The 14,326-nt window shown below is 37.9% G+C and overlaps 1 protein-coding gene across 2 annotated transcripts; it reads right to left on the bottom strand.

The window, feature by feature from the left end:
- Nucleotides 1–2,062: 2,062 nt before the first annotated feature.
- LOC121416143 (synaptotagmin-5-like) lies at nucleotides 2,063–9,995 on the bottom strand. Of its 2 annotated transcripts, none has more exons than XM_041609618.1 (4): nucleotides 9,702–9,995; nucleotides 4,114–5,024; nucleotides 3,487–3,667; nucleotides 2,063–2,911 (listed from the first exon to the last, which is right to left on the bottom strand). In XM_041609618.1, exons 1-4 carry the CDS (start codon nucleotides 9,721–9,723, stop codon nucleotides 2,601–2,603), a joined length of 1,425 nt encoding a protein of 474 aa, XP_041465552.1. In that variant the 5' UTR covers nucleotides 9,724–9,995; the 3' UTR covers nucleotides 2,063–2,600. The 2 variants fall into 2 exon arrangements, with proteins under 2 accessions (XP_041465552.1, XP_041465553.1); XM_041609619.1 differs by having other exon boundaries at nucleotides 2,064–2,911; nucleotides 3,487–3,643.
- Between the last annotated feature and the right edge of the window lie 4,331 nt (nucleotides 9,996–14,326).

The following is a 14,326-nucleotide window of genomic DNA, read 5'->3' as shown; positions in this document are numbered from 1 at the left end:
TAAATCATATCAAAGTACACCGTACATATTTATTCGACCATAGAGTCCTAAAGATACCTTGCATACTTTAGGAATCAAGTTTATGTTACTACATGGCGGTGACTTCCATGTCAGAACCAAATCTAGCCTTCCCCTTCAACCTTAGGCCTCCAAATTTTGAAACAGAATACAACAAATACCGAATACACTTATGAATATATCACATGAGATTACCTCACCTGGGTTGAGTGCAGCAAAATGTGGTTAAATTTCTTGCCGAGGGAAATTACGCCATGGCTGGGATTTGAACCCACGACCCTCTGTTTAAAAGTCAGAAGACTAATCCACTGGGCCACAACGCTCCGTGTAAAGTAGGGACACTAGCGTGTCGCAGGAGAATGTTACATAGGCCTACTATAGAAATGATTCCTAAAAGTATGATCTATACATATACATAATTTATGATCTATACATATATATAATTCATTTCGAAATGAAATACTTCATCCTGGTACCTCATCTACCATGATATAATTGTTTTGCAAATCTTACCCTCTACTTGATGTGTGTGTGTATGTATGTGTGTATTAATGAGATATCTACAGTAGATGTCGAATAATTTACGTTATTCTCTATTGAATATACCTGCAAAGGAAAAATCGACAGTACAATAATAAGCATTCATGGCTCTTTTCTTTGAGACAATGGAACTTACGTCCCTTTTACTGAAATGTGTGTGTGTGTGTGGGGGGGGGGGGGTTCAAACGTAAAGAAAAAGATAATAACTCACTATAAATGGTAAGACATTGGAGAAGGGGAGAACTGACCTATTGGTTGAAACGTGTTGATTCGACAAGAGAGAAAAGGTTTCACTACTAAATGAAGATTATTTTGATCCTGAGAACTTTGACAAGCAAGCAAAGAACCCCCTAAAACTACTAAATGAAGGTTTTGTCACAACTACCAGAATTCCAGGGGGTCTTGCCTGAGGAAAACACACGCCGCACCCCAAAGGGAAACCAACACCCCCGTTTCACAGGGCCATGTCCGTCCAAGCAAAAGTAGATCTTCCTTAGAAATATATATTTTAGTCGCCCTCCTTTCCATTCATTCACTAGTTGTCTTCACACCTTCCGCTCTTCTTCCCATCTTTTTGATGCGGGGAGGGGGGAAGGTGTCATCCGTTATCACGCACATGATTGTAATTTGCATGAGGTCCGCTAAAAGCCTAACTCGTGATGTGCAATATGGTATAAGTACTTTACCTCATTGTAGACGTTCTTGTATGCAATAGAGTCTATTGATCATAATGAAGTTATGAATGAGAAAAAAATGTGGTGAAAGTAATGTTATAATATTCACGTACTACTCAGCTATGGTTAATCATGGCTTGCTTTAATGTTATTTTACAATCCACATTATTGTTATGTAGTATGAATATAACTTCCTGTTATCCTTTCAGTCATTCACCCTCACTTGTTTACAAACTCCCCAATGTCATCTTAGAATCCCAAACCCCCAATACCATTTAACTGCTAAGCCTTGACCATAAAAAGACAAACCCTCAGTGACGTCAGCCAACTTCATGGAAGAAGTATGACTCACACTCCAGCCCCAGTCACTTGCACAGAGCATCACCACAACCCTTATACCAGAGAAAGTTTGATAAACAGTTACCTGTAGACCAATCAGATCAAGTTTAGATCACCCCTTCCTTAAATTGTTACACCCCCAAAGCAAATGATATAAATAAGACTTCTTGATTATTAGAGAATAGAGAAGACCAACGATAGAATACTAGACCCACACTCATCCAGAATTCCAGATAGACCGACTGACTTCAAGACTTAGACGTCCATCCAGTATTATTTTAACTTCACTCTGAATTTTAATCTTATACTTCGAAACTATTATATTCATCGTTTCCTATTATATATGAATCTTCATGTACTTCAAACTGTAGCTGAATATTGATGATTAAATACTTTGTGATTTGAACTGTCTAACTTTCTGCAAAGTTTCCTTATTACGCTTCCCTTCAATAATCACCGATCCCATTCCCCAACACAACATTATATGAGCCTGTATTTCTATATACACCGTATTACATCGTAATACATCATTTACAATAAAGTAATTGCGAGATTATAGAAAACTGTTATAGTTTTGTATACGAGCTCTGACGCATGGCGTCAAATAGTGATGAGATATTTGTACCACTTTATCGTCGTCATGGTCGTACAAAAAAAAAACAGCATTAACATATTCAATGTCCAAATAATGCATTTCAATAACCCCAAAAGAGTTTTCTTTGCTATCAGACTCCACAATAATTGAAGCAAGTAACGAATGGCGTCATTCTAAGACAACGTTGTCTTGCAGGTCTTAAAGTTCCTCTGAAGCCGAATCAGAATAATTTATCCTTCAAAAGGGCAATTTGTTACAAATACCAAACTAGACTTGAAGGCATGGGGACCGTTTCATCAACATTTTTGTCCGACATGTTTTCCTTGACTATGATTGGCTGAGAGGCACTGTTCCCATGGTAACTGTCAGTTAAAATGGGACTTGTTGGATAAAACATCCGACAAGTCCTATCACGAAACGCCCCCTTATTACTCTTAACTGAAAGGTGGCTTGATTCGATGCCACTTAGCGACCTCCAATCCGCGTGGTTGCAGCATCTCCGTCCAATGCGCCACGCCCGTCTCTCCGAATTGCCTTCCGATTTCAACCTTCCCCACCATCACGTCGGTTGCTAGTCGTCGACCACGGTTGATGGCAAGGAGGATGGAATGTTGTTCGATCTCATCTTGTTTAGGATGGAAGAGGAATGGCTGGTTCCAGATCGGACTGGTTCCAGAACGACGTTGCGTGCTGTATTCATCTATTATCTCACCGTGCTTCATGAGGCGCACAGTGACGTAGATATCTGAAATTTAAAGTTTGATTTGATTTGAAAATTAAGATACATTGGATGTTTCGTTTCTTTTTAATCAGGATGCAGATATGTTCAATTTACTTTCCTAAGATTTAAAAGTGAATTGCGAGGAGCCATTCTGAGTGCGAAAAATAACGAAAAGATTCCCATTTCTTGGGCAGAGTGCATGACTTTTGCGATTTATCAAGTTCAGGAAAAAAGGGGGACGCGTTATTTCATCAACTGATTAAGTGTTATGCAGAAACATTATTGACATTGAAATAAACAGCGCAAAACGGAGAAGATGGTAGATGTGCAGGCAAGGAGAAGAATGATAGTTCCCCGCTCCTGCAAAAAAAATAAGGAATATGAAAAGTTGTTCCTTCCACAGAGAAAAAATTGATGTATCAAATTTGATAGATAAGGTATTTCGTGTAAGATTTTGTACTGCTGAAAAAATGATGAAAAAGCACCTTTTCTCCCTTCGCTTCTCATTTTCTTTTTTTTTTTGAGAGGGGGCGTTTGGGGCACCATCCCACTGCCCAATGGCTACGCGACTGCACACCCGCCCAAAATCCTAAACTCACCTCCAGAACCAGGAAGGACGCTGTCAACCAATAGATTCTCAGCCTTCCTCACCATCACCTTCAGTCGATCTGCTTGAGGTTGATATTGTAAGGCTACAAAGAGATCTCCAAGGTATGGCCGATTGGATGTAGCTTCTGATGTGGATTTAGATCTCATCTGTTTCATGCATGGAAGTGAGGGCTGGTATAGTATGAAGTGAATCAATCTTGGGAAAATGAAGCTGGACATCAGTTTCGAAGTGATAATATTTGGTAGAACATTATTGTCGATAGATGTTAATGGTATGTTTATGTTTTCCTTGACTGGTTTATGAACTTGGATGAGAAGTGGAACTCACATCGACAAATAAAATATGTATATAATAACTATAACCACAGCCCCTATACATATCTGTTCCCAATTACATCTTTTCATCCCCCCCCCAAAAAAGGCAACGGTTAAAGTGTTTATCACCTTTCAATACGAGAGATCGGAGCAAAAGAGTTTGGAAGGGGTATTAACTTCCTCACCAACTTACGAAATATGAGTATTTTTCATCGCTGCAGCTCAGGGCCACATTCTATATAAGACTACTGTTATTTTGACCCATATGCTTCAACCATCCCCTTGAGTCATGTTAAACTTACCCTTTTAAGATTTTTCTTCGGAAGCTTGGTTCTTTTCACACTGAATGTCCTCTGAAATTCTAGAAGGCTGTCGCTCTTTGTTAGAAGTTGATGGCACTCCGCAAAGACCTCTCCACTAAAGCGATCCTTCCTGTTCCACTTCTCCCTCACATACAGTTTAATCTTCAGGAAGCTGCCTTGGACCTCTGCGGGAGTCAACTTACAGAACTGGAAGGATTCATTGAAATGAGGATTCAGCGATTTACGGACCATCTCTGTGCGAAATCCATCTCTGTACTTTGGCAGGAGGCTGACCTTGAGAAACGAAGTGCATCCTGGGTAGTATTTCCTCGCCAATCCAGAAACAGACTTGAGGCAGACGAAGAGAGTACGGTCCTGTGTCGAGTGATATAGAGAAAAGTTTACAACCGGCTTTTCGTTGCCTCCTTGGTAAACTGTCCACTCGGAATCACGCCCGAGCTGTTCAAGGTCATTCTCTGAGCTGCACGAAGCCAGTGATGAATCAGAAGAAGAAGGAGAGAGTGAAACCACGGCCAAAGTCTGTCTTCTTTGAGGATCTACTGCAATCAAGTTCGTCGAGGTCATCGGCGCCCATGACTGGGAGCGTCCGTAGTTATCACAATCAGCCTGGTCAGTCGCTTCAATCCCCTGATCATCGGTCGGTACATCACTGAAAGGGCTATCATCGACCGGATCCTGTCGAGGCACTTGGATTGTCTTCGGGTAATCTTCGTCTCCTTTCTTGAAGAAGTCCGATCTCAAGGGTGTGACGGCCAGAGCTCGCTCTAGTTTTTCTCGACGTTTCTGTCGTCTCTGTGTCCTCCGAGCTCGCATGCAACAACAAATAAAGATGAAAAGACTGACTGAAATGGCAACTGCTATTGCGGTAGAAATGGCAAACAGCAACGTTACTGTGAATAAAAGAAAAGATAATTATGTTATCAGTGTCAATTTCATAAAAAGGTTCCATTTCGAAATTTTATGTTATTTGATATTGACTAAGATTTCAATACAGAAATTCTAAACCCTTGACTGAAACCATTTTACATTCTATCCAAGCGAAAGTCCTTATTCAAACAAAATTAATGTTCGCTTGGTTTGTTTACATTTTGTAATTAGGAGATGAAGAAACATGTGAACTTTATATATTGGTGATGATGGTGACGATGATGGTGGTGGTATAGTGATGATAATGATCACACATCAAGTATAGTCACAATGTATAAAGTGACGGTGATGATCGTAATCATGATCATAAAAAAATAATCAACATCATTATCATCACTATCATCATCACCATCATCATCATCATCATCACCACCGCCACCACTACTAGGCTGGCACGTCAGACGCCAATTATTCATTGTTTCGTCACCCTGCAATAATAATAACCCCCATTCTCTTTTGTTGAATTATAATTGTTTTGTTTTTATAATCTGAACAAAGGTGAAAAGGGTCGGCAAACTGTGTATGACGTAAAACTGGCGTTGCCTATAGCAACGTAACATGATAAAGCAAATATTAAGTTTTCAGTAGAAATCATGAACTCCCATTACAGAATAGGAGCTTTAATTTGAAGGAGACAACAGATCCCAAACAAAATGAATAGTTATCCACCAACGTTTGGAAATATCATGAATGTATTGTATTCACGCACCCCCACTCATGTATGTTTTCATAAATCAGCATCAAAATAATGAGAATGGCATTTTAGAAACTATATATTATTGGCAATGAAATGGAACGTTCACGAGGACGACATACATGCTGATTACATTTCAAATCGATCAGAATGAGGATCCCGCAACAACAGGGGCAATGCCTCATCTTGGTGAAGTTGGCTGCCCCTATGATTTTGAAAGCATTGAAGTAAAAAAAAAAGATTCAAGTGAGAAAAAATATGATATCACATAATGTATAAGACATCTCCCCCCCCCTAGCAAATAAAACATCCTGGTGCCGCACCGCACTTGCACTATATATACTCTTCCCCGATAATTTTCAAGCCTTGACAAAACAGGAGAGCAGATTTTTGTTTAAAGGATAGGAGAGGGAAACAAAGGTTATGCATCCTCATCTTAAAACTTATGTTGATTGATCAAGCCTTCAACTGTTAAAATCAACATTGATTTTACTTCTGATGCGTGCTTGCTGGATATACGATGATTTTGTGAGAGAGCGAGGCGATTGAGCTAAAACAGATGAAATTGATAGACCTACTGAAATTGATTTTGTACAAAACTCTTGTGGGAACGTTTATAATTAGTCATGAAACTGACTCCAATTTTTCTAATCTATAACGCAAATCATTTAGCATGTTTAGCGTTTAGATCATGACAACCTCCACCCGACCCGCGGCCCTGCCCTCGTCGACAACACACTCTGGCATAACCCGTGCGTGATATCCTCTAAAATAGGTGCCGAGCCTTTAAAAAAGCAATCCTTCTTTAGTCATTTCAAATTCAAAAGAAAATCAATTTAATCAGCAGGGCCCTGGAACGATTTTTTAGTGTGGGGGTGCTGAAGTGAATTTGAAAAGCAAAAAAAAAAAGATAAAAAACAACAATAACAATGAAAATGGAGATCAAATGGGTCCCGAGAAACTTGTAAAGCAAAATACTAAAAAAAAAGTTTCACTACGAAATAAAGGTCGTTTTGGTTCATTTTTACATGCATCTTGCAGAATACCTGGGCGTGCTGTACACAAAATAACCCGGGGGACACGGCCGCGCATGCACTCGTTAAGGATATTTAAAAACACCGATAAAAAAGGGGTGGTTTTGTAAAACTTAATGGTCAATATAGCGGGGTCAAACGCATCGGCGGCGGAAGCCAGAAAATTTAGGGGGTGTCCACCTGAAATTTTGGGATGGACACAGGTAAAAAATTTGACTAGCGCCCACAAAAAAGGTTTTGAACTTAAATTTTATGAGTTGCTAACCCAAAATTTTTTGACAAGCAAAAAAAAAAAAAAAAGATCATCATAAATTTTAGGACTTGCTAACCCAAAATTGAAAAAAAAGGTCATCAACCTAAATTTTAGGGGGGACAACACACGTTTCAGGGGGGTCCACGTCGATTTAGGAGGGGATGCAGGAAAAAAAGTTGACAAGCAAAAAAAAAAAAAAAAAAAGGTTACCAAAGCAAAATTTTTAGGGGGACACGTCCCCCCCCCGTTCCCCCCGCTTCCGCCGCCTATGGTCAAACGTGTTTAGGGTATGCCCCCCAGCTTTGTTTAAAGAATAGCCAGTCGCGTTTCGGGTATTTTTTCCCCAAGCTGTCCCCTGGAGACAACTTGTTTAGGGGCCAAAATGTGTAAATGAAGCCCGCGAAAAAAACGTGTTTGGGGGGTATTTTTCACACACAGAGAAAAAAAAACACGTTTGGGGGGTGTTTGGAAATTATTTAGTCACGCATGTGTATAGCAATGCATTCGACCGCCCCCCTCCCAGGGAATAATACACGCAGCATCCTCATAGTCTGCAGGCACAGACCCTCATTGGAACTTTGATCAACAAGTGTGCCTCCACGCAAGGACTAGCACATAGAAAACTTGCTGTTCCAATACAGGCCTTCAGTACACAAGGCATGAGTAGGCTGCACATTCAGACCCTTATTTCGAGTGAAGGGTTTGCCCAGCAGACTAGCATCCTCACGACAGTTTTGGGGGTGCTTCATCACCCCAGCACCCCTGCTTTTCAGGGCCATGCTAATCAGTTAATTAGAAATTTATTAATGCGTCAATAAAAACATGCAGTAGCAGTACAAGGGTCAATATTCTTGTTAGGAAATTATAATGGTTTGCATTATAATACAGTGTATTTCTTTCCTCTTATATCCCTTGGTCGAATCTATCAAAATAAGGAAAATTCAAAGGTTCTATAAATGACTTTAAATAAACAACTCCTCAATGCAACTCCTACTACCAGTACCAAGCGATCTTATAATGGGAACATAACCACCTGTGATTTCGGAACATGGCAGATAATAATATTTGTTTAATACACGTAATGACTTGGCATTGTATGTATAGGCAAGGAGTCACAACCAAGAATGAAATATCCCCGGCTATATAAAATCTAAATTTAATTGCATTATTCAACCATTCAAAATTCCGTTAGCACTGTACAAATTGATAAAGCTGAGGGTCTTGAATTTAATGAAAGAATCCAAGTGGGAGAAATGGCAGTCGTTACAAAATCATAACTTCACGACCGGCTCTTGATTAATCCAATGAATCTTTTTTACAATTGCAGAAAGTGATAATTACAAAGTAATACTTCAAGCCATGATTGTAATGCGCATTTTGACCCATATTTATTGTCACGGAATCTTGAATTCTAAACAGTTTTTAATCAATGGTTGAAAACAATTCACCTTAAAGTAATTGTTTGTTAGGATTTTATGGTACTTCAATCCTTGCGTGCTTTCAATTGCTTTCACGCATCCCGGCCCAATCCTCTTCAAATTGTCGGAAGTAGATAAACAATGAGTTGAAACGAAATGGCACAAAATGGTGAATGGGTGGATTCGATGATTTGTGATAAAGGGGAAGAGTGGAGAATCATGTAATTTCTAAATTGTGATGAAACTAAGGTCTAGATCATATTTTGGATCTTTTGTGATCAAACAAACTCCATTTGGTATGAAATTGATAACAGTATAAGGATTAAGTTTACAAATCTTAATAAAACAATACAATGATATACGACAGTAATGCTTAAGATGAAATAAAACGAAATCCCGAATAGAAATAATCCTTCTATAGAATTCTTCTTCTCTTTCTTCATCTCCTCGTTTGCCTTTAATTTTCGAATTCTACTTAGTCTATTTTTCTCAGTATTTTGGCCTTTCCCCTTCTTTTAATTCACCCTCTCCCTCCTCTTTAACACCTTCTCCTCCTCCTCCTCCACTTTTAATTGGCATTTTCTGTCCACGATACAACAAATTTGCAGAATATTCATCATCCCCGAATGGAAATTACTCTCATGGTCTATCTGGGAACGTCAAGTAATTACCAATCTACAACAGACAAAGATTCAATGAATCAAGAATGTGAACATGCATGGTTAGTTTCTTACAACAAAGCAAGCCAAGGATCGTTCACTTTGTGTCCAATTAGCTTGTGAAATGCAAAACACCTGTCGCTTTGTCCATATTGAATAGGATAAGGAACTTGGTCATTAACATTTACATTCTTTCAAAGAAATGGAATATAACGAACATACAAATTACACAGGAGTGAAGCTTAGTGTTATCAAATAAGGTCATTGTGAATATCTTAACACGTATCTCATAGCGTAATGATGCAAGTAGAGCAACACAATTTTAATAAACGAAACGGCACCATAGTTTTCTCATCTAAATATCATTAATGATCAATCACCGAATGACAAACTTGACATCTTTCATATATCTCTAATGTAAGGTATAAAATAATGAAATGGGTTGATTAATTTGATTGGCAAATCTATACCACATCCCAAGACATCAGTGGCGCCATGTCGAACTTGAAACAGTGAGGATAATAATTGGTACCCTCAACTTAAGGCAATATTTAGGAAATATAAAGGAGTATTTAAACTTACGTGACACCATGTTTATCCTCATATAAATTTATTTTCAAGCAAAACTGAATTTTGGATTATCCGATTCAAGTCTAGATCTCGTGGCAGGCTGAAATCGTCATCAGACCATTGTAACAGTTCTCCAGCATTGTGGTTGGCATGCAGCGGTCGGCGAGGTCTCATTCTGCACGATACCGGACAATGGCGCGTCAACATTGCAGGATCGAGATGTCAAGATATGCTGGTGTCACAAATGGCAGCAAATTCAAGCAGATCATCATGTCCATTTCCAGAGTGTGATGTTTGCCTTGGACGTCCGATTCTATCTACACGTACATTTGGGGATTTTTATATTTTTAAATAAATAAAATTTGTCCACAATTATGATCGTCGAAAAGAATACACAAGAAAAGGCGGCGCCACGGTGGAAGGGGACAAGGCATGACTGCCCCTATCATTTGTCATGTAAAAATTAAGAATAAACAAATGGAAAGACATATATTAAAGATAAGGAGAAAAGAATGAAAGTGTTTAAATAAAAATACAGCGGTTTGGGGGTTACCGAATACTACCCCTATTATTTAATCCCCTCTCTATTTCAGTTTCTCTCATCCCCGCCCAATAATATTGTTTTTAAAAATATATTATTCATTCTTTCTATGATTATGTTGCTACATCGATCCCTCCCCTCACCCTGTCGCATTCTATTTTATTATTCTACTCCCATCTCACTTGCTATATCCTCTTCTGAACCTCTTTCTATCTATTGCCCTTGTAGTCCAGTCAATATAGGGTTTGACCCACCACTAATTGCAACACTTGATATTCCACTGCAGTGCTTTCCAGGAAGGTCCCCTGAACAACATATTAAAAGTCCCAAAAAATCCAAGGTGTGGAAATTTATGAAATTTGCATATTATGCAAATTAGCCATAAAAAGTTAGAAAAATAAGGAAAATAGTCCAAAAATTACAAATTAAGTGTCCAAAACAAATTTATTTGAGCGGAAATTTATGATAAATAACTTTAATCAATGTTTTTAATCAAAAATGCAAACAAATCTACCTCATTTGCATAATATGCAAATAAGCATCCATATATGGAAAAAAAATGTCAAGATATTGTGATTTTTCTCTCATTGACTGCTTGAAAATTTGAATAATGTTGAAATTACTATGCTGCTATCACTAAGGACGTTGAAAACATTAATATTAAGCTCAGTGTCTGTAGTGTCATTTGCATATTATGCAAATAAGTATCTAACACGTAATAAATATTCAAGAAAACACACTGGTGACATATTCCTCAAACATTGCAAGTAGATTATCTATTGAAATCGGAATATGGAAATGCCTTACAGGAAACTAATACCATATTAAAAGTCATTAAATAGACAATCATATGAAAATCACAAAATTTGCATTTTATGCAAATTAGCCATAATAATTTGCAAATGAGGAAAATAATCAAAAATATGGAAATCAAGTGCGGAAAACAATATAAATTGAACGGAAGCTCATGGTAATCTTTACAAATTCAATAATTCTTCAAATAAGAAAATTGTAAATAAATCTACATCATTTGCATATATAATTATGAGCATCCCTGTATGAAAAAACCCCCAGAAATTTTGATTTTTCTCACACAAACAGTTAAACCCCCATTCAACAGAGAACAAGACCTCTGAAAGACTGCTATAAGACGATAAAACTTGCTTGATCTTTCAAGGGTCTTTCAATGAACTTTCAAAGATCTCCGATGTCTTTCACGATTCATGATAGATCTTTCAATGGTCTTTATGTTCCTCGTGAGTCCCAAAACTTTTGAAACGCCAAAACAGTCTTTCAGTGGTCTTACAGTAAAATTATTTTTTGATGATTTTTCAATGGTCTTTCAATGAACTTTCAAAGTTCTTATTAGTCTTTCTATGATCTTTCGGCAGTCTCTCGAGCTTTTTACGGAGATTACTGTAAGACTCATGAGAGATCATTGAAATATCATCGAAAGATAAATGAAAGATCAGTGAAAGATCAGGCAAAGTCTATGGAAAGAATTTTGAAAGATCACTTAAAGCATAAACATCTCTGAAAGACCATTGAAAGATCTCTATAGGACAGGTGTCTTTCAGAGTTCTTTGAGGGGTCTTTCTGAGTCATTCCACAACAGAGATGACAAATTTCAGTGATATTGGAGACTGCTGTATAAATTAAGACCTTGCCAATTTTTGGTCTTTGAAAGGTCCTTCTATAAGGTCTCCCCTCTGTGGATCTATATCTGAAGTGGAATGTACATGTTATGCAAATAAGCATCCGGCATGTTATAAATAACAAAGGAAACTTGTGATATTTTCCTCTAAAATTCCACGTAGATTATGTGTAACCTTGATGACCTTGCTTGGTTGATATTGACTTTTTTCATGAGCAGTTACCACCGGAGCAGATACCCCACTCATATTGTGCAATGATGAGTCAGTTCTACATGGGTCCCACTGTTTGAATGCTTGAATGCTTCATCCAAGTCTTGCTCTCTCTTTGACTTGGTAGAGTCTTTGCATTTCTTGCTAGTATAGTCCACGCTAGCATTCTCCTTGATTGCCAAGTGATCAGCACAAGATGTCACACCCAGTACAAATAAAAGCTTGTTAGCTTCGAATATTTGGTCCTTGTAGCACACCACTTGTGGTGGTGAATATGAGTACTTGCTCGAATCACGAGATCTCTGGGCATGGTTTATAAGAGTACAATAGAGCATTTGCCCATACGAGCAACATGAAAGCCATTCATAAAGTCATGATAAATGATTAAAGTGTATATAGACATCTTTCCCAGATACACGAATCATGATTAGACGTTCTTGCTGAATCCAGTTGCTGCTTCAGGATGAAGCATCCATTTTCTGTTCTTTCCTCTTTGATGAATGTCTTAAGAATGGCAACTATCTCCAAATATTGTAGCTATAGTTTCTAAGCAAATCGTATGCAAATAATATCAATTTCCTGATATTTATGGCAAATGGAAATTCCTCAGTGAGACAATGAACAACCAAGTAGACGTTAACAGATGAAGGACTAAACCAGATGATTGCCTTTCCAACAAGAGGGCACAACATAACGAAACACCCTTAACATCCCCATCAAATACCATCCAACAATGATTAAACAGTGTGTACCCATTCCAGGATTTGTTTGCCACTTTGTGTTACTCATTGGTATACTGTGAGTATACAGAGGAATAAACCTGTCAGAAATTATGGTACGACTGAGGATGTTAGTCTGAAGGAATGCTGACATTCATAGTGTCATGCACATGTACTTTGGACAATCATACAACTCTCTGTACTGAAATCCGACAAGTCAAGCATAGGAGATTGAATGTTAATCAAGAGGACTTTGGCAAGAACCAAACCATTACCCATGTCTTCTTCCGACACAAGATGCCTCAATTTAATAGACGCTGGACATAAGTTGTGTCGGAAGAAGAGTTTTATAGGAAGGCTTGCGCATGTTGAGCTCCTAAAGCATCTCGTGAAGTTCAGAATTGCTACACTAGGACCATAGAATGGTTTTAGACAAGCCTATAATACACCATTTGTTGACCGGATTGGAAATGATCCAGGCTGTAACAACTAGCATGTTGAAAGCCCTTAATATCATGTTATCATGCTATGACTACATTGGAAGACAACTGATTATTAGTCTTAGTATTTACCACTGATCATGATGATGATGACGCTGCTCTGCAAGTCCTGGAACCCTGTTCTGACCCAGACATGGCCAGAAAACATATTTTTTAGTCAAGCGGGTGTAGCCAAACTACTGAAGAAATTGTTAAAGAAACCAACCTGCATGAAGCTACTAGACCAGATGGAATCTCTGCTACACTTCTTAATGAGACTACTCATCAGATCTCACCTGCCATAAGTTTGCTTTTCTTGGCCTTCCTTCTGTCGTTCCCATCCATATAAGAAACGGACGTCAGCTCTAACAAACTACTCACCAATTTCAAATACTGTGCTTTGTTCTTGCCAATCCCATCATCTTGTCAGACTAACAACATGGCTTTAGGACGTGAAGAACACATTTGCAGTATTTTACCTTAAATACAAATTACATTAGGATAAATATGCATGCTTAGTGATAGCAGCATATTGATTTGAACAACAGTCAATGTGAGAAAATCAAATTTTCTTGACATTTTCCATATATGGATACTTATTTGCATAATATGCAAATGAGGCAGATTGGCTAGCTTTTTAAAATAAAAACACTGTACTTATTTATTCATCGTGAAAGTTTGTTCAAATTGCTTGCTTCTGACATTTAATTTATAATATTTGTGTTATTTTCCCTATTTGTTATTTTTAATGGCTAATTTGCATAATATGCAAATTAATTGTCAGGCATTGTGATGAATTGTAGTGATAGTAGCAAGTGTCCAAAACAAAAAAAAACAAAAAAATGTCTACATAAATGAAATGTTTTCGAGCAGTCTAAATGAGAACAAGCACAATATCTTGACATTTTTTCCATGCAAGGATGCTTATTTGCATAATATGCAAATTAGGTAGATTCGCTGGCGCTTTTTAATAAAAACATTGAATACAGTTATTTATCATTACTTTTCGCTCAAATTAAATTGTTTTGGACAC

This window comes from Lytechinus variegatus, chromosome 5, assembly GCF_018143015.1.
Source record: "Lytechinus variegatus isolate NC3 chromosome 5, Lvar_3.0, whole genome shotgun sequence".
Taxonomy (NCBI): Eukaryota; Metazoa; Echinodermata; class Echinoidea; order Temnopleuroida; family Toxopneustidae; genus Lytechinus; species Lytechinus variegatus.
The sequence above is the reverse complement of the archived record's forward strand: the minus strand, read 5'-3'. Positions and strand labels throughout refer to the sequence as shown.

Bases quoted from the DNA above. Each gene is read 5' to 3' on its own strand.
- LOC121416143 (XM_041609618.1), bottom strand. From the start codon at position 9,723: ATGAGGATAAACATGGTGTCAC. The intron at 3,668-4,113 runs GTAAGTTTAACA...ATACTATACCAG, and splicing joins CGAAGAAAAATCTTAAAAGG to CCCTCACTTCCATGCATGAA. The intron at 2,912-3,486 runs GTGAGTTTAGGA...TTTAAATTTCAG, and splicing joins CGTCCTTCCTGGTTCTGGAG to ATATCTACGTCACTGTGCGC.